At 48.1% G+C, this 20,932-nt stretch overlaps 1 protein-coding gene across 1 annotated transcript in view; it reads right to left on the bottom strand.

Annotated features, from left to right (window-relative positions):
• The window catches only part of CPD (carboxypeptidase D), a 32,372-nt gene that overhangs the window by 9,408 nt on the left and 2,032 nt on the right, over positions 1 to 20,932 (bottom strand). The window contains exons 2-12 of the mRNA XM_065572862.1: positions 18,613 to 18,860; positions 11,034 to 11,176; positions 10,316 to 10,485; positions 9,375 to 9,739; positions 8,152 to 8,343; positions 6,743 to 6,910; positions 5,396 to 5,505; positions 4,697 to 4,799; positions 3,952 to 4,094; positions 3,082 to 3,251; positions 1,783 to 2,094 (exon numbers count right to left, since the gene is read on the bottom strand). Of these exons, the coding sequence (XP_065428934.1) occupies positions 1,783 to 2,094; positions 3,082 to 3,251; positions 3,952 to 4,094; positions 4,697 to 4,799; positions 5,396 to 5,505; positions 6,743 to 6,910; positions 8,152 to 8,343; positions 9,375 to 9,739; positions 10,316 to 10,485; positions 11,034 to 11,176; positions 18,613 to 18,860 (2,124 nt within the window). The remainder of the gene's footprint in view (positions 1 to 1,782; positions 2,095 to 3,081; positions 3,252 to 3,951; positions 4,095 to 4,696; positions 4,800 to 5,395; positions 5,506 to 6,742; positions 6,911 to 8,151; positions 8,344 to 9,374; positions 9,740 to 10,315; positions 10,486 to 11,033; positions 11,177 to 18,612; positions 18,861 to 20,932) is intronic.

Here is a 20,932-nt window from a genome sequence, read left to right as displayed (position 1 = left end):
AAGCTCTAAATGGCCCAATGCTGATAACATTTTGCCAGGTCTCAGGGGATTTGAGATCATGTGATATGCTGCTGATTTTCCAGCATTGAGGTTACAATGTGACAGAAGCTGAATTTTCTAGCTCTGCTGTCTTTTCTCTTCCCTCTTGTGTGTGCTCATCTTGTTTGGTCTTCTAGGAAATGGGACTGGACTTTTAACAGCTCCAGCTTATTTCAATTAACTTCTCTTTCCCCCCCAACAGGACAGTTATCTTTAATGCCCTCTTGGAGATGGTCAGACAAGATTCCCCACAAGTAAGAGCAAAGAGAACAAGGAATGTTGTTAAAATGAAAGCCCTCCCCAAATGTTTTAACAGTTGTTCCTTTTTTCCTGCATCTTTTAAAAAGTTTTAAAGGATTTACAGCATGTTTGCGAGATGCCAGACATGGTCATGTTAACACCTTTGATACCTTGAGCCCATATATTCCATCTAAATTAATACAGTATAAAAGGGATGCGGCCAAGGCCCATTTAAACCCCATTTTTGACATATGATGACTATAACCCCAAGGGTAACATTTCATCAGTGACTGGATTTCCGACTGACAAGCAAACAGAGGGACACCGCAAACCAAATTCCATGTTCTGAAAATGCTACAGCTGACTGCACAAGCCATGGGTCACTGCCATTCATGAAAGAAGTGGAAGCAAGACAATGACGATTGACGGAACTGGAAGCTCAACAGGGTCTACAGATGAGAACAGCAGCTCCGGAATAAGTGTGGGCAGCACACTAGCATTGCCAGGCACGGCATAGTCAGGCAAACAGTATGTGGAAGGCATATAAATCAGCAGATCGCACCAGGCCTGGTACTGGCCCCAGGTGCCATTCTGCCAACACCAGTCACAAGAGAAAAGAGAGCGAAGGACCACAGCAGACAGGGGACCACATGTGGGTGGGCTGGTTAAAGAAGGCAACCCAGAAGTGGTCTCTAGGGCAACAGTGATCTGGAAGAGGGTACAAGGTCATAAAGAAAGGAAAGAACAAAGGAATGTCTGAGATCATACTGCCTGGGACACCAGAGGGACAGAGCCACTCAGGACACCCCTCCCAGTGATTGCTTTCATTAGTGACACTGTCCCAATTTGGGTAAGAACAGCAGAGGGCGCTAGAGAGGAGGGGATGCAGAAGAAAAGGCACTAACTGGAGCGTATGGAGAGATGCACATTCAAGAGCGCGAAGGCAGGATCTCCTTTACCCGGAGAAATACAGCTTTTCTCCGGGACCTTGATGTTCCTATCATGCGATTGATCAAATGCTCATTTAATGCTGGTCAGTGACTCAGCCTTAACTGTGATACCTACTCATCTGCTTCTTAGCCTCCCCTCAAGATCCTTCAAGACACACACCATGTATCTGCTCATTTCTGCCTACAGCCCTCCCTCCCTCTCCCAAAGGGCCTTTGGGATTCCCCATCTTTGTCCCTTCATATTTCAATCTTCTTCCCCCTCTGTGCCTGCTGCCCTCTATTCATATTGTAACCAAACCTTTTCCGGGGGGGTTCAGTGACAACCCAAAACCTATATGGCTTTGAGATTAGAGGTCCATCCTATGTCCAGTACAGATACCTGCTACAGGTATTGTGTGTCGCTTATATTAGCCATCTTCGGACAGGGACTCTAGCTTCCAGTGCATGTAACATGGTGAGCGCACTCATGGCAGGACCATCACATGCTGTATGCTACCGTACAGCCACCGGCTGTTTCTTTGGGAGGCCAGGAGCTAGAATCAGCATCACTTACTTAGTGAGATTTGTGATCTGAGGGTAGTTCAAGTTGAGGGCTCTAAGGAAGTCGGACAGATCTTTGTATGGATGGTAGCGGTAGGGAGAAACGTCCATTGAAGAGGTTAGCACGAGGTGTTCCAAGCCGTTCTCAGCAGAGAGGTCTTTGATCAGGGTCTCAAACTCCTTGGCAGAGGGATCGCTAGTGTCTTCATTAGTGATGACCGGGATCTTCCCCTCCTCAACTTCGGAATCTGTTCGTGAAAGAGTGAAGTTGACTTGCACCGCGCCTCTGTTCCCGACGGTCACGGTCTTGGTGAGCGGGTTATACCTGACAGAGAAGACATACAGGGAAATTGAAAGCAGGTTCAAACACTCCATTTGTTGCAGTATCTTCCCCAGCTCAACATCATGTTAGACTGTAACCTTTTCTCCACCACAATCTAAGGCGAGGTGCACAGCAAAGGAAAACAAAACAATAGCAAGGCAGCTCTGAGACAAGACATTCTGAATACCATGCGAGGCAGAGGACCCAGAATCTGAGGCTTGGTCTACACTAAACCCCCAAATCGAACTAAGGTACGCAACTTCAGCTATGTGAATAATGTAGCTGAAGTCGACGTACCTTAGTTCAAACTTACCGCCGTCCAGACTCGGCAGGCAGGCTCCCCCGTCGACTCCGCGTACTCCTCGCGGCGAGCAGGATTACCGGAGTCGACGGGGAGCACTTCTGAGTTCGATTTATCGCGTCCAGACTAGACGCGATAAATCGAACCCAGAAGTTCGACTGCCTGCCGCCGAACCAGCGCGGCAAGTATAGACAAGCCCTGAGTGGGAGCCAGTGATCACCACAGATCACTGCAGTTCCTACCAGCAGGTGGGGCTGGGGAATTCAACAGTCCAGCTGCTATGGTACAGGGCTATCAGGTGGGACTAAGCGAGGCAGCTTTGGCTGGAATGGTGACCAGGCTTTGGCAGATCCAGAGCAATTAATTAAGCTATTCTTGAGCGGCTCTCTTTATGGTTAAGTTTCTCCTCAATAAATACCCACTTATTAACCACCTTCCACCACACAGAACCATCTGTGATCGTTCTCACAATAGAAGCCAAGCATTCCCATGATTGGCAGTTCTGTGGACTGAATACTCTCTACCAGACAGTTCGGTCGGCTGCTCCCTAGGGGTTAAGTGCTTTGCTCAGGATAAGCACAAATCACGGCGCTCACTTCTGGCCGAGGGGGAGAGGTGCTAGCAACACAGCTGAATTAGGGGAAGGTTTGTCCGAGATCAGTCATTTGTCCAAGGTGCCAGTCACTCACCCTCGGGCGGAGGCTGTGATTTTGTAAGACCCTGGAACCAACAGGCGCCAATAGTCTCCAGCCTTGTAAGAGGTGACAGGGTGGTCGATGTCAGCAACGCTAATAGTAGCATTTGAGATGCCCCTTCCGGCTGTGGCGTCCAGCACAAATCCCTTGACACCCTGGTGAACCTGGACAGAGGATCAGAAAACCAACACAGTTCAGTGACAAGTCTCTGGGGCATGTACACCACTCAGCATTGCGATGTCCAAGCACCCCATGAGTCACGGCAACAAGCAGCAAATCGCTGTACGTTCCATTTCAGTTCCAATCCTGGGGGACGTGAAGGAAATCCTGGCCCAAGTTCCAAACGTACCCTGTAAATACCCGGTTTGAAGTCAGCTTCATCTGAGGGGCACAAGTAACTTTCACTCAAGACAGTGGTACAGTACTTTGCTACATCTGACACTGCAACATGCCTCCATTTATGCATCATGTCTGAAAAATGCCTCCACAGCACTCCCATTCCAAATCCCAGAGAAATAATAGCATAGGGTCTCCTCCAGACTTCTGAAAGGCGAAGAGACCCCGGATGAAGTTTTTACGCCTGTTTCTGAGCATGCATCACAGGCTTAAGCTTTTACGAAGGACTTCTGCTACGTTCACAACTCATCGTGTGGTTTTTTCGGATAATCAGGATGGTTTCCCTGACACTGCAACAATTCCTATTCTGGCCAAGCAGCAGTGCTCGTTCCAATCTGCAGATGGGCCCAGAGTTAGACACACTCAGGATCCCCTAATGTGAGCAGACTTACATGGGATACTTCAGAGGCACTGTAAAGCATTATGCAGCATTTCTGTCCCTGCTGGCTGGTTATTGTAGCATCTCACCTGTTTTATGAACTGGAGCAGAGATCGGTGGTTCTGCTCCCAGTATTTTGGCAAGTCTTCAGCATTTGGGTATTTCACACAGCCTAACTCAATGGTCACTTCAAAGCAGTTTGTGTTTAAGTAGTTCCAATCTTGCATCCCCCCTAAGGCAGAAACATCAGAACTATAATTAAGGACCTCAAAATCTTCTTACAACAATCATAAAATACCCTGGCTGTTAAGTTGTAGAGCTTTGAGAAGTTAGAGACACACAGGGTGAAATTCTAACAGCAAAATGCTGCCTTGTAACAGAAAACTGAAGAGGTTTATACAGGGTGAGACCTCCCCCAGGCTTCAGAGAACTGTCAAGATGCAGGAAGAATAGATTTATTCCTAAACTAAACATTTTTCACACTTGGACCTCAAAAATATAGACTGTAGCAAGTTATGTTTAAGTTTTTATAAACCCTCCTTCCCAATAGCCAAAAGCAAATCCAGGAGAGCACAGCCCACCTGATCACAGGTAGGCATAGCACAGATTCACCCAGTCCAGAATAACTTTGTCCAACTACAACTTAGAGGTTATAAAAGGGGCCCAGGTCCCTCTGGGCTAGATCCACCAGAGAAGAGAGCTAGGTGATTAATAGGAAATTCTAAAGACAGAATCTCTTTTCCACAGATTCAGACAGTTTTTTCAATATGAATGTGACTCTAGATCCACCGCACTCAAGGCCATGAACAGTTTTTTCCCCACATGGTGTTTTACCTTGAACATTATACCAGTGAGCCCCATTAGTGATGCCATGGGGGAAATACTCATTGGGGTACATGTCCTTACAAGGGCTGCCCTGGTACATCTGAGTATTTTCCTGAAAAACAGAAGTGATCACACATGAACCCTGGACTTTGCACGTACCGTGGCAACACTTTCCACGTTAAGTCCATTACATTTGAATATGCATCTTGGACTTGGCAGCAAACATTAAATACAGATGGATATTTATGAATACATATAGCTGCATACAGCAGTTCTCGGAGCTACTGCTAATCCAGCGCTGATTATCTAGAGCCATGGAACGCCCATCCACGTCTGGTCACGCCCATGACTCCCACGGTGGCTCATTTGCCGTATGCACTACGGTCCCTCAGCCCAGAGTCTTGCATAATCAATTTTTAATGGCTTCCAAATATATGGACAGGGTGCTAGTCCTACAGCACCTGCCAGGCTGACTATGCTGGAAATTAGCTCCTGCAATGGCAGCCCCCTGCCAGACTGGTTCTGCTGTAACCCAGGGAGGGATGGCAATATTACACTTAAAGGGCAAGACTCCATGAACATTACCTACACAAGTCCCTTTCCCTCCCCCCCCCCCCCCAACAGTTCCAGTAGTTTTTGCAAACCCATCAGTCACTACGAGTTACCGAAGCATAATGAGCAATTGCTTTGTTTTAACTATAGCTTTACCTTGGAATAAGAAAGTGCAAGCTGCTGAAACACACCATCATCTGGTGATTTACTGTAGATGGCTATTCCTTTCTCATCATCATCAAAGGGGTAATTAACCACTAAAGAACCTGCAGGGGAAACAAGATTCTACTTAGTATGCTTTTATAATGGATCTTTAAATCCTAGCATAGAGGAAGCTTTTCCAAAAAACGCCAGAGAACAAGTCTGTATTTGCCAAGGCATGGAATTAGCCACAGTACTAAGCCAGGTAGATAAAGGAGACAGTGAACATGTAGTAACAGTTACCAGTCCATCCTAGTGGAATGTTCTTAACCCAAGAAAATCAGAGCAATTCTGAAACTGGAGTGCTGCAACTAAGCATTTTGCCCTTGCACATAAGAAAGCTAGGCACAGACCATGGGGGCAATTTTCAAATGAGATGGGAAAGCAAGAGTCAAGGACGCTTACAGAAGGAGAGGTATTTGGGTCAGTGGTAGCCTTGGCCAGCCGCAGTTCTGAATACTGCATCCCTTCACCCCTTAGGAAGGCTTCTTGTTACAAACATTTGTGCATAAGTCAAGTCTTGGATAAACTAAAGAGATTCTTACAAAGTTACATTAACAGCACTATGAGACACTTGCCGTCAGTGCTGGTGGACAAAAACCCCAGCACTGTAGCCAGGTCTGGATCAACTTATCAATGCACTAAAGAATTCAGTGTATTAGTACTTGAGCAACCACCATCTGCCAGCAGCTACAGCCCCAGCAGACAAGCAGTCTGAGGAACAAGTTAGCATGCAGTGGCTATTAACTTAGATCACTCCAGGAGGCAACTGATTCAATTATCGGGAACCTAGCAGCTCAGCGATGATGCCAAGTAGTTCCAGTTAGGTCCTTTCATTTTATACATAACCAGACATCCAGCCCACCTGAGTGCCTGGCACCGCAGATGCCCTTAAGATGACGAACCCTGAACCACTCAGAAGTTAATTCCATGGAGACTTTAACATGGCTCATTTATCGGTGCTCTTACCGCGCTCGGACTAGAAGGTCTGGGTGCCTCATCTTTCAGATTCTGAAAGAACGTAGCAGTTTCCCCTCAAGATGACCAGATAAACTGCCCCCCGTCAGGGGTGAGTGGCAGTTACCTTCTGCCAGTGGCCCCTCCTTAATGCACTATGGCCATCTGCCAGGCTCTTTAGAGCAAAAGGAAGCCAATTCCTTAGGCCAGGCCAGACAGAGAAACTTCTGCCGCTGCTCCTAGACACAGAGCAGAAGCACCCCAGTGTTACTCAGCCTCCACAGTGGGGCAGTGACCCCCTTCTCCCACAAGGGGAGTTTTACAGCAGGCTGGTTGTCTACATACCTCCATGCAAGTTTGCCGAGAGTACGAACGGAAAGGCCCGGAGCCAGTTCATGACAGCAAGAGTCTCTGGCTGCAGTGGGTCGGTCGTTGGGAGGAACTGGTCTGGGAAGTTCCGGTTCAGGTCATAGTTGTTACTATTGTTTCTGCCAACTGTGCTGCTTCTGTCTCCTGAGCAACAAACGATACATTCAGCCTGCATCCCCCCCCAGTCACAGCAGCACAAACCCATTACCAGTTTGCCTCAAAGCAAGGGAAAAAAGGGGTTGCTTTCAACAGACAGCAATACATCTGCTCCTTACCCAGAACCCTCCGTTCTCCACCAGCCCACTGTTCCACAGTCCCAGGGACTTTAGGAGATATACTAATGGGCTGGCTTCCCGCAGCGTCCTGTACCCCACAATCTATTCCCCTAAGTAGGGAGCCCACTTCCTGCATGCATCTCTCTGGGAGACGGCTGTTAGCTGGAGTGGTCACCATTATGAGCCTTTGTCCTCTGCTCTGACTAGGTTTCTGATTTTATTAGGCAGTACACTGAGAGGGATGACAAGTGCCGTTTAAATTGGGGAACAATCTTGATGGACTGATAGCATGAGAGAAAAAAACCAGTGCTTACATCTCCAAACTAGCTTCATTACACCCGATCTGCGTTTAACCAAGTAAAGAGCTACTACTATTTTTTTGCCTTCCTCTGTAGTATGGGGCCCGGGTCACTTGCTGGAGGATTCTCTGCACCTTGAAGTCTTTAAAGGATGATTTGAGGACTTCAATAGCTCAGACATAGGCTAGGGGTTTGTTACAGGAGTGGGTGGGTGAGATTCTGTGGCCTGCGTTGTGCAGGAGGTCAGACTAGATGATCAGACCGGTCCCTTCTGACATTAAAGTCTATGACTCTATTTGAGGAACTGGCTTTGCCCTTCAGAGAGCTCACACACAGCTGCTTTACCCATTCTAACCTCATGATAAGTTCTGTATTTTATGGTCCTTGGAAAAGCACTTTTCAGAGTGCCCAGCTCCTAGCATGGATGTTACAAAGCGGGCAGCACCAGAATGCTGCAAGTTTGAGTTGTGTCTAGATAATGCTGGGTTTCTTTGTTTAAAGATTTGCCTTGGGAAAGCTACAAGAACAGAAGGACGACGACGACTAAGGCCGGGACAATTTGCAGCTGTTGCTGAAGCGTAAAGGGCACCTCAGCCATTTAGAACTCAAGCACAGCACTTTGCACATCAAGAACAAGTGGATCCACCCTACCACAAAGATATAGCAAGCCCGTTCTCTGCTCTTCCTGGACAGGAAGAGTTTTGTGCAATACAAATCAGGCTCCTGGCCCTTTCACCATGACTGAGACACTCCCCAATGCCCACTCTTGAACCTACATGCATGAAGGCTGTTTAGTAACAGGCAGAGCTACCTTCTTGGGATTTTTCATAGCCATCAGGGTTCATGGAGGGCATGATGTGGATTCGGGTGTTAAGCACCAACTCTGTTACTTCAGGATCCGTTCCAAAGTTCTTGCAGAGATAGTCGATGAGATTCAGAAGCAGTTCTCGGCCTATTACTTCATTCCCATGCATATTCCCAATGTACTTGAACTCTGGTTCACCTGGGCAGAACAGACATTTCAGCAACAGAATCAATGCAGGCTCATTGTACCAGCAGCAATGTTTTGACTAAAGCCAGCGTGAACACTAGCACCTCAAGCCCACTTGTGATAGGCCTCTGAAACCCCTTGCAGTCCTTGTCACCTCCCTCCCAGTTTACCTCCTGCAGTGAGATGGCATCAGCTGGCCACGGAGACAGGACAACTCCATGTAGGGGCGAGTTCCTTGCACAGCTCAAAGAGACTGAGATCCCCCTGGAATCTCTTTGAGTGACTCAGATGAGGAAGGCAGCAGTTCTGCATCACCAAGAGGGGCTAATGCAGTGGGCAGTGTCCAAGGAAGGCCCCCACAGGGGACCACTCCCCATTTCCCTGGGAAGCTCAGGCAATCCACCTGTGCAGACCAGGGAACTGAGCTCTGCACAATAGGTTTGTTTCATACTGCAGGTTGAGTGTGCAGCCCATCCAGCAGCACTGTGCAGCGCATCTGAGTCTGGCTACCTTGTCTGCAGCGTCTGGCTTGCGTTATAGCAGCCACGGTGTGGAACGTGAGCGGGAGGGCCAGCCACACCACGGCTCTAGGGCACCAGTCAGCATCCGTATCCAAGAGCGCAGGCAGAAACACTTCTGCTTGCAAAGCTTTCGAAATATCAATAAGCCTAGACACGACAGCCATGAGGCCTCCCACAGCAGTGCAAGGGGCTGCAGAAGAACCACTAGGAAGGGCCTCCTCATTTAACCAAGTGTTCCCTACACATGCCTCTGTTTCTCTTGAAATAGCACATTGTGGGCATCAGTGCAAAGTTATTTCCAAACAAGGTGACCGTGTCCCTGCCTGGCGGGGCTCACAATCCAGCTATCTGGGCACGACTGAATCACCAGCACCCCCCAACCCTCTCCAGTGTGCACATACAGCTCCCACAGCTGCACTCCAAGGCATCTGAGAAGCCATCTGGCAGAGGCCCTGGCTCACTCTGCTCCGGAGGTGCCCAGGCAAGACGTTACGGAAGGATTTCATGGGGCTGGCCAGTTACCTGGTTCGTGGACGCCTGGGTTATCCGATATCTCCATCACATACAGCTCCCTTTGTTCCACTGACTTGCCCACCGAGTAGAGGCGTGTGATGTTGGTGTACTCGCTGGCGTACCTCCGCAGGAAGATCTCCATGTCAGGGAAGTGGTGGTGGCGAAAGTCCTCAGGCTGGAGCGGCTGGTGGAGAGAAGTTGGGCTTGCTGCCTTCGCTGTGGCAGTGGCATTGGTAGCGGAGCCTGGGGCAGCAGTGGCGGGGGCTGGCGTAGGGTCAGGAACAGGTACCAGGACAGTAGGTTGCAGGGAGAAGTCCACCCCTGTTGCAGCCCCTTCTTTCACCTCAATGTTCTCTACAGTCATTGGCACATAACTGAGAAAGACACGAGTCTGCTTTCAACAGGAGATTCAATCAGCGAAACAGGAAGCTATAAGCCAAGCCCAGGGTGCTATACTAGAGCGGTCTCTTTTCCCAGCACTACCTCCCATCACCACAAAGAACAGGGCTGGTACTTTAAAAGCTACACCAGAGATTCACCAGCCCGCACGCCGTCAGGTCACACTGCGTTGCCCGCAAGGACGACAACCCTGCCAGAGAGTCACGGGAGGCTGAGCTCCTGTCTACAGCACTCTTCTCAACAACGGCCCCTCTAGGACTGCCTTGGCAGCAAGCTACGGGAAGGGACTTTAACCCATCTGGTGACGCTACCTTTATAGGCTTTACCGCTGCCTCCTTCACCCACACTGCGCCACCCCAAACGGTGGCGCTCCAGGGGCAAGAGTGCTCAGTGTGGAATGCAGGACAAGTCAGCACATGGAGCTGCAGCCTGGCACCATCACAGGAAAGAATCAACAGTAGCAGCTTCTAGCCAAACCCCATAAGCATGAACAGACTGTGAAAATGAGCACGCGTAGCCGTACAGGACCCGGTCTGCTTCAGAGACGTTACCCTACGACAGCTGCTGTGATGTTATAAGTTCCAGGCACGAGCAGTCTGTGGTAGTCCCCAAATCTGCCCGCCGTGATGTTATGATCGATGCCAGCAACAGCAATGGTCGCGTTTGCCAGGCCAGACCCAGTGACCGAGTCCCTGACAAACCCTTTTACTCCCATGTGGACCTGGGGAAACAAATCAAACAGGAACTGATCAAGACAAATCACTCCAGGTACAGATGGATCCTTGCCCCATCGCCACCAATGCTGGTAAGTTTAGAACAGAGTTAGCTGGGCAGAAGTGCCCACCCAGCCTGTAGTTCAGAGGGAAGTTTGACTGGACCATTCCACTAGGAGACAAATCCCAGGATAAAAGAAACAGACGCTACCGCTCGGAAATCCCTTGGGCTCCCCATGGCAGGTCTACTTTCCCCATGGAGAGGGACCAAAACCTGTCAACATTTGCAACCCTGTCTAAACAGGCCCTGCCGCGTATAGCAGCGATACAGCACTGCAGCAGGACCACAGAGAAGCAAAGCTTCCTTATAGCTGGTGACTTCTGTTAATTCATAGCTGTCACATGACCACAGGGCAACCTAAGCTATTAGCCATAGGGCCACGAACACTCCACACCCTGTACTCTGGGGTTTGATCTGCCAGTCAGGTGCCCCTAGGCCTTGTACCTCTGGTGCGCAAGCCCGTTCCACCTCCTGAGAAGACAGAGCACGTTTTACCTTCTCAATGAAGGTGAGGAGAGATTCCCGGTTATACTCCCATTCCTGCTGAAGCTGGGACGCCATTGGGTACTTGCAGCAGGACAGCTCCAAAGTGATCTCAAAGCAGTCGGCCCAAACGTAGTTGTAATCCTGCATCCCCCCTGGGGAACGAGAGAAGATTGGTCACAAAGAAGAATGCTGGTGAAATGCCAGATTCAGGAAGTACCTCCCACCCTGAAGCCCTCTTGCAAACCAGCAGCATCTCACGGAGCTACGAGGTACCTGTGGAGGAGGCTTGCAGGGCTGAACGCAGGTCCGCCTTGCTCCCTACTTCTGTATCAGGTCAGGAGAACAGCTTTCAAAGTGGTTGTGGGTAGTGACAACAATGCTGATGCAGCTTTCAGAACTGTCACCCGCACCCGGTCCGCTGCTGGGTGCAGAATTGTCCCCCTGCCTCCAGTGCTACCAAAGTGCCATGTGGTTCTCCCCTGTACCCTTGATCTGAGGCTGCCATTTATCCATCACCCCTCACTTCAGTCACTGGTGAGCAGTTACAGCAACAGCAGCCCGACTTTTGTTCTGATTGGGAGCATCAGCTGTGACAGTATTAGCCCCCTGCGGCACAGTACCCGTCATCGCTAGATGCTAGCCTCCCAGCCCAAAGAATCGCACTACCTCACTGAACGGCTGCTTCCTTAGATACCCAGCAGTATTTGGGGACCGCTCACTAGCTAAGAGCTAGGTCACCCAAACTTCCCTGAGTATTTGGAAGAGTGAAGGAGGGCATGGGCTTGAGTTTGTTTTAAAATCTTAAGATGATCTAGAAGCAGTTCCACTTTCTTTGCTCTGTAACCGTCGGCCTGCCTTGCAATGGCAGCCGCAGGCACTCGGATAAGAGTCTGAAAGGCTGCCCAGTGCCAATGAGCACCTCTGTCCCTTCTGTGGCGGGATATTTGGAAGTTCCTATGGCCACACTTCACTGAGTCAGCTCATCTCTCCATCCTGGACACTGCAACTGTTCCACCACGGCCCTTCCGGCATTTCAGGGTCACGCCTCACTGTTACAGCTCTGTCACACAGCTGTATTACAGCTCTGAGTGCTCGACAGGTTTCAACAGTAACCAGCATGTTACAAAACAGCCAAACAAGTTCATGAAACAGGCTTCAAAGTCGGCCTGACAGACCAAACCACACCCTTGCAGCCAGGGCACTGAGTGTAGCAACTTAACTCGGGGTTTCCCAAACTGGGGCCGCCTCTTCTGGGGCCGCCTCTTGTGTAGGGAAACACTGACTTAACTCTACGTTGTAAATAACAAAACATTAGCTAGTCTAGCCGTTATGGAGCCAAGAGCAGAGACACCATGCTAATTAATCCTCAACACCGAGGTGAACTCTTACAGCAGGATAAGATGAGGGGAAGAAGTTAAGTGCCCTGAAGGCATTTTTTTAGAAGAGACATTATCAGATCAAAGAGGACCCAAACTTTATATGGTCAATAAAAGCTTTCACAAGATGAGACCAATATGGAAATATTTCCAGGAGTCTTTTGTTTAAGCAAATGGAAATGTAATGAGTTCATTCTGCTGCAGTGTTAACAGAACTACTGCAGCACTGCGCTAGTGCATGAGAACCCAAGCCTGAAACTAAACACAAACAAGTGAACCATGCGGCGCTTCTCACTCTGGGCAAACAGACATTGGAGAATTATACAGATCTTCGCTGAAGGGTTTGGCAGTTTGTTTTTTAAGAGCGACTGACAGCAGCAGAAGAAAAGGTCAGCGTTCATCTACCTTCAGTCTCAGAAACAACTCACAGCAGTCTGCTTCCACGAGCAAATGCCATGTGGAGTAAAACAAAGCTTGGCCAGTTGTTAACCATCTGTTCATAGCAGGAAGTTATGAGTCTGAGACACCAATACATGAAAAGTGTATCCAGTGCTTCACCTGCCATTCACTGGAGTCTGAGACAAATGCTCAACCAAAACTGAGTGGCAGACTAGAGTAGGTCTCAAACACATCACTTTTTGCAAAACTAACTCACTGCATGCTATGGAATTTTAATTGTGTTAGCTACACAATCACACAGCCCTTTACACAAAGGATTCCGAGGTTTGCAGAGAGCCCAAGTACTCCTTCGCTCAGCATTTAAAAGACATCTGTGACTAGGGGTGTCAGATGACACCACACAGCAGAGCACAAAGAACAAAGCAACGAGTGTCAGAAACTAAGACAGAATGTACTTTCATTCTGTGGAGCTGGTATAATCGGTTTTGGGATAATTAGGGCCCTATGAAATCCCTGTTAATGAAAACACGGACAGACCCAAACAATAACATGGAAGCCAGGCCCTACCTGGCACTGCAGGTGGGCAGGGAGTGTAGGGGCTGGGGGGGGGGGGGGGGAGGAGGGGGAGAACCAACATCCGAGATTTAAGGGCTGCTTCTGAGAACTCCACTCCTTGCTGTGTCAGTTTCATGTCAGGAGTGGCAGCTGAGCAGGGGCACCATTTAGGGAGGATGGGGGGGGCACCTCCCCTTTGCACCACAGTGGAGTGCAAACAGGAAAATGAACCAGTGCTCCTCGCTCTTGCTAGAGGAACTGGAAGCCCTTAGTTGTGGTCTGAGAAGTTGCTGCAGAGCTGTCTCAGCAGTCCCCCCTCTCCCCTCTCATGTTTCCCTGGCTGTGTCAGCAGCAGGAGAGCTGACCCCCCCCGCCCCGCCAGGCCCTGCAGCCAGCAGCAGCACTAGCAGCGGGGGGGGGGGGGGGCGGGGGGGGGGGGCGGCGGCGGCACTCAAAGCACTTCATGCGGGTTAATAGCTCCTCAGTACCCAACTGACCCAGGAGAGAGCAGGTTCTGGCTAGCCTTGGCCCTGAGAAGAGACCCGTTGAGTGCTCATCTCCTTAAGTGTCCCAGCCTCCAGCTCCGGCGAGAATCCCACCAGCTGACCCGCTGTGATAAGGGGATAAGCACAAGCAGCAGAACCCAACCCCCTGCTCCCGAGATCTGTGTGCACACATGCCACTGTGCTCTTATTCCCATCCCCTGCCAAACTACACAACAGGTGGATGGCTGTGGGAATCGAGCCCTGGTCTAGCCTACTAGTATTATGAATACCACCAATGTATTCTGTCTGCAAGGAGGAAAACCCTTCGGTCCAGCCTCCTTAGCAAAATCTAAAGTCATTGGAAAGAGAAATCCCTTTAGCCCCAAGCTTGCTGGGCCAATATATTTAGCCTAAGAAGCTGTATCCTATGCCCCTAAGGATGCCATAATGAATATGTCCTCTTCCCCTGAAGAACAAACTGTCCCTTTAGCTCTGCAGGGGCCAGATGGCACAGAATAAGCTAAAGAGGTGATTAAACAGATGATGCAAGTCACTTCCTTCTGATCAGACACCCGACTGCTCATTGGCGTGCTGCTGGCAGCAACACCAAGCAGGCAGAGGAATGTTTTGGTCCATTAGTCAGCGATCACACCTGGGGGAGGGTGGGGGTAAAGGGAGAAATCCAACTTCTAATTCCAGCTGCTAGGCATTAGCTACAGACCCGCACACTGCACAAGAGCTTATTCCCTTCGGGGAAGGGACTTCAGGCGGTGAAAGAGGCTTTGAGGCTGAATTTGCCTCTCAATCTTGGGTAAAGGGATGGGGACCACATCACATCCTCAGCTTAACTTCAGCAGCCAGAGAGATAAAGGAGCAAATATTCAAGCAATCCATTTGCAAGACACCTAGAAGATGAAGATAATAGCCCTTTTGGCTTCTGCATCAGCATCCTGGGCCTTTTAAGCAACTGTTACTTTCAGATCCTGGCTGACAAGGCTTTTATGCATGTGTTCTCGCTGAGGAAGGGACAGAAGGAAGGCATGAGTGTCCATTCATGGGGTTTGAAATCTGTCCAGTACAGAGACCGTCAGACTCTATATAATTACTTTATGAAACACAGCAAGCATGCACATCTCAAACATAACAATTTCCAAAAGGGCTATTACGTCATTTCCCTTTTTAAACCCAAGAGCCGCCACGGGATCCCATCTCCAGTAACAGTACACCAACTCCACAGTGCTCCCGGTCCAGCACTGAGCTACAGTATGCCCCATGTGACAATTTGACAATTCCACTGCCCACCAGCCACCCAGCTGAGGTTAAGAATAACTATGTTGTGTGCAGGGGAGTTAAAAAAAGGAAGAGTAACTGAGCATGGAACAAGTATCAGGGGGTAGCCGTGTTAGTCTGTATCTACAAAAACAACAAGGAGTCTGGTGGCACCTTAAAGACTAACAGATATATTTGGGCATAAGCTTTCGTGAGTAAAAACCTCACTTCTTCGGATGCATCCGAAGAAGTGAGGTTTTTACTCACGAAAGCTTATGCCCAAATATATCTGTTAGTCTTTAAGGTGCCACCAGACTCCTTGTTGTTTTTGAGCATGGAACAAAGATAGTTTCCAAAGTCTCCAGCCTGACCTGTGCTAATCTAAGGAGCTGGAGAGCAGAAGCAAAGTTCAGCGGTGGCTCAGAGGACCACATTTTTTATGACTTGACCTTCAGGATTACTCCCATGGCCCTGCACATGCCACTTTAGTTCAACACCACACCCACGCAAAACACACACTCGTTTGCAAACTCAGAAACGAGGGCCAACGGGATCTGGCCTCAGCACAACGTTTGACCAGTGACTCCAAGTTCAGGACAATGAATCCCACAGCAGTCTGCCTTCTGGTAGGTTTGATTACACAAGATAAAATACAGCAGGAGAAAGTTGCTCTGTTGAGAAATGATGTCCCTTCTTCCCCCTCCTCCCCACATGGGTTTAAGTCACTGAAAACCTGGCCACTTTCCTGGCACATTTTAATCTGCAGGCTGTAGCATACACATGGCCACAAACCTTTAGCAGTCCTGCTGCAGGCATTGCACATTAGCTGAGGTTAGGAAAATGTACCCATAATCCTCTCCCAGGGGCACCAGAATCTTGGGGTCTTCATTTCATAGCACTTTAACAAGTAGTTCCAGAACCCACTATAAGCCTCAGAGATCCCTGGCACAGAGCTGAAGAGTCAGGTGATCTTTAATTGAATTTTTGGCAATTTCAATAAATGTTGCACGTAGCAGGCTTCCCTCCCCTCTGCCTGTCTTTCATCCGACACCACCCATCAATGTTAATGCATTAAAAAAACAGAAGGAACCCACCGACTGCACACACCATCACAATCAGTCCTTGCTGGAAGCCTTAAGCTCCCATATTCCCTTCTCATTTCTCAGCCTCTTTGGGTCATGTCTCAGTTATAATCTCAGGGCAGGGACTGACTTTATTGATTGCAAAAGCACCACATGTGAGCATGGTGCCTTTAAATAGTAATTACTAGGACTCGTTAAAGCACTGTTTATGAGACTAACTGCATATGTGCATTTAAAGGCTCCTGGATTGCCAAGTCTCACCTGTCCTTCACTCTAGTGGTTGGTGCGAACACAATGTTTATAAGTCACTAGCCAAGCCTTCTTGTGTGTGCTGTGAATTCTATTTTGCTTAGTTTCCCCACAGTCACTTCCTCTAAGTCACATAAAAGCAAGTCTGCAGGGTTGGAGACTACCTGAATTAGAGTTTACGGTTCCCCATTGCTGAGGGGCTTGTGATCACAGTGAAGTTGGAAGCCTCTCTAAGTCTCTGTACTGGACAGATTTCAAACCCCACTGACTGCATGAACGAAATGGAGGACACTCATGCCTTCCTTCTGTCATGTCCTCAGCGAGAACACGTGTAGAAAAGCCTCGTCAACCAGGATCTGAAAGTAGCAGTTGCTTAAAAGCCCCAGGATGCTGACGCAGAAGCCATCAAGAACATGCTTACAAAACCTGGCGGTTTGTGCTTGGCTAGTTGTTGTACACTAGAGAGCCAGTGTCAGACTTCGAAGTTACAGGGCTGTCTGCAAGTGCTTACCTACTACTGCTACCAAACCTCAGGATTAGGAGGACACGGAGGTTGAGAGACCCAACAGTAGATGTTCCTCCACAGCACACTTATTTCAGGTACACAAAATGTTCAGCTATGGATCAATTAGTTCATGGCAAGGTCTGGAAACATTACTGCTGTAATATACAAGCTGACTGGCTTCGATGGTTTATACAACTGCCACCAGAGTAAGGTAGCTCCAGGATATCCTGGTTCTAGCTAAAGCAGTCATAGGTTCCTTCCACAATCCTTCACTTGTTCTGATTCCCTGTACAAACACAATAAACCTTGTTTAGCCAGGCAACCTACAGCCTGTCCAACTTAGGTGTGCTCAGCGGGCGGGAGTAGGAAGCAGCTATTAAGGAAACACCGTAAAACTGAGTATTATTTGGACAGTGAAATCCCCAGCAATGAATCAGCTATAATGGGGAAAACAGATCTAGACCTTTTTCCTCTACAAGCGTATGGTGTGTTACAGACCAGTATCTGAATTCCGTCCCAAGAAGTGTGAATTTGAGGTTTACACACGAGTCATTCAGCTCCTAAACCCAGACTTCAGATCATCATCATCTTTTAGGAATTACTGCTCAATAAAATTTCAAGCCTTCACTAGGGCTTTCTAATTCTGCAGCTTACGTACAGCTCACTCCATCGCCCCCTCAGCCTCAGAGTGGGCAAAGACTGGAGGGGAGCTGTTTACAGAACTGTACTACACTAGCTCTACATTTCTATTTTGTCCTTCATGATAAGAAACCCCACCCTATCTGGCAAGTCTATGTTTGCGTAACAGCCTCTGCTGGGAGCTAGGACGAGAGCAAACTCAGGATGCAGTAATGATTAATAGTTCTGCTGGCCCATGGGACTTTGCAGGAATAGCATGTCATCACATGCCAATAGGACCGGTATGATAATTTGTGGGAGGCAAGTACCTATCAATGACAGAGCAGTCACTCTTCAATATGGCTGAGTCATGCCATTTCCCCGCCAAAGAACAGGGCATGGGGAAGATAAGCTAATCTTAGGTTAAGAAAGGGGCTGTTTAAAACATCAGAAGCTAAGTGTCTCTAAGTTACCAGAGCAGAAGACCACCCATTATCAGACATTCCAGACTTCCCTGAAGAGAATGTTCAATGGAACGTAAGAGACTAAAGAGAATCAGACAGTGAATTGCATCGACCATACAAATAACTTTGTTCAGAGGAATGACTAGTGATCTACTAACTAATGGTTTCCACCCCCTAGACAGTTTAGGTGGGGATTTTCAAATATACCTAAGGAGTTTGTATGCCCAGTTCCCCATTATAATTATGGGAGCTGGCCGTGCAGTTACCCTAAGCATATTTGACAACACACAATAGACTTTAACCCCCTACACCAGGTTCCCAAACTGTGATCCACCAAGCACTTGCGGGTGGCCCATGGCACCATTTTGCTTCCTTTACAGCTGCATTAAAAGCTAAAAATATATTCCTTTCTTACCATTACTTTTCAACTGCAGCAATTGCTACAATGATGTTTGGCAGCTAATGGGAGCTAAGATGGCCCATGAAAATATAAGGAGAGGGGAGGGCTCTATGACACATGCCATCAAGATGGGATCCAGACCAAGAGTTGCAGAACCCTGCTAAGCAATATACTGAAATAACTTACCTTCTACATCATACCAATGAGCTCCATTGGTGATGCCATCCTTGAATGTCTCAAACTGCTCCCCTGGGCAGTTTGGGGTGCCAGTTTTCATTATCGGGTGGTTCGAAGCATAGGCTTTTGCCAGGTATTTAAACACTTCATCATCAGCTGATTTGCTATAGATTCCATTGGGCTCGTGCATGGGAGAGTCGTCATAGGGATAGCTGGCAACCACAGAGCCCCCGTGCAGGTTCCCAGAGAGCACAAACCTGGTTTTCAACAACAACAAAAAATGCTTATTAGAATCAGACAGAGCACACTAGGGCAGAAGTAACTGCCAGCACCCGTCATCCTGATTAATACAGCTCCTTCTGGCCTAAAGTACTTCAATGATGACATTCTGAAATCCACCCTTCTGAGAAGGAAAGTGGCAGCTCTTTCTAAACTGCATGGCTTTTTGGGACAGTAAATGAACAGCCCTGTATCCAATTAACGCTGCATGATGAGAAGACTTATTAGAGCTTTGCTAATTGTATCAAGGCTATGCTATATCTGAGGGCTTGTCTTCACTACCTGCCCAGATCAGCGGGTAGAAATCGATCTCTCGGGGATCGATTTATCGCGTCTCGTCAGGATGCGATAATCAATCCCCGAATCGACATGCGTACTCCACCAGCCCAGGTAGGAGTAAGCGCCGTCGACGGGGGAGCCGCGGCGGTCCATTTGCTGCCGTCCTCACAGCAGGGTAAGTCGGATCAGATACGTTGAATTCAGCTATGCTATTCCCGTAGCTGAATTTGCGTATCTGAAGTCGACCCCTCCCTCCCCTCCCCCCCCGCCGTAGTGTAGACGTAGCCTTAGACACATACTCAGCCCATACTAGATAGGCTCCAACAGCATCTGGTGCTGGCCATTGTCAGAGACAGGATAGGAAACTAAATGGATCTCAGGTCCAATCTAGCTTGGCAAGCCACATGTTCTTAAAGCTTTGGTTAGCAAGTGCTCTTGCTGGGCTAAGGTGTCCCAGCTTCTGTAAGTCATGTTCACACAGGCCCACTTTGCTTTGAAATATTCTATTTTGTTTTACAGAAACATACGGGGGGGGGGGGTTGTTAATCTGAAAAGGAGTTTATTTACTCCTAGCTTGTGGTTTGTCATACAAACTGCTTCCTTTGAGGTTCAGCTCAGACTCGCAGGACTGCAGTCTGCTGCTGGAATGGCAAATGAGGCAAAATTCAAAGCAGGATTACTTCAAAGCAACATACACACTGATATTCTCAAAGAAAAGACTTCACTCTCCTCAGCTGCCTAGGCATTGATGCATCACCATGGCAGCTACTGTCTTTACAGCTTACAAGCGCAGCCATTAGACCATTGTCTATCTTGCTCTGATAGGAACTTTGAGCACGTCGACTTATACTGAAAAAAATTCATCTCCTTATGCAAAGTTCAGCAGCAGGCAGCCCTGTAAAAAGGTTCTGAACAGAACCTAATGGGAGGGCATCCGAGAAGCCAAAAGAATTTAGCAATAACTAACCTCAGAGCTCCATTCACTTTAAACTGAGACATTCAATTGAGCGTAACATCTGTTGCATCTCCTGTAACACTAGATTTCTTGTTTCCCGTCTAAGACACAAAAATGCAGAGTCAAGCAGATCATCACAGGCAACTGCTATTTAGTTGTCCACATGGACAGCAGATGACAGACAGCTTTCTTTAAGCTTTGAAGAATGTTTGAGTTGAGCTGTTTTATTGCAGGGTTTCCTTGCAAGATTAAGAGGCTTATGTTGCAGTAAGGAACGGGCAGGTAAATACCAGTGTCAAATTCTAAGGCAAGTCAGAAAACTCAAGAGCGCAGCAGCGCCATGTCTCATTGTTCCTTAGTTTAGTCACAGGCAGCTGTAAAGGTCTCAATACATCTGACAGTCTAAGTGCCCCTGCATTTTTAGGATGCTTTTCTACAATATTATAACAAAAAGTTCCAGTTTGTACCCTTGCTATTTGCCTGTGTGTATTTGGGTTATTAAGCAGAGTTGACATGACCAAAGCCTGGGCTTTTTTGAAAACAAGCTGTCGGATGCGAATCAGATCACGTGAATGTCATCTAATAAGACAGCAAACATTACAGCCATTAGGGATTTTTAAACAAAGGGCTTTGTTTACTCATTCATTTTGGTATGAGTGATGAAGTTAGCACAGCATTATTACTGCTGCCAGCCAGAGGAGAGCTTCATGTGTTGGATTGTTCCTGCATAGAGCTGACAAAGTAGCTTTTTTTGTCAGCGGTGGTTTGCCAAAATACACTTTTTTTTTAATTTATTTTTAAACTAATAATGTTTGG

Source organism: Chrysemys picta, chromosome 19, assembly GCF_011386835.1.
Source record: "Chrysemys picta bellii isolate R12L10 chromosome 19, ASM1138683v2, whole genome shotgun sequence".
Taxonomy (NCBI): Eukaryota; Metazoa; Chordata; order Testudines; family Emydidae; genus Chrysemys; species Chrysemys picta.
Note: the sequence above shows the minus strand (reverse complement) of the source record. Positions and strands in the feature narration are given on the sequence as shown.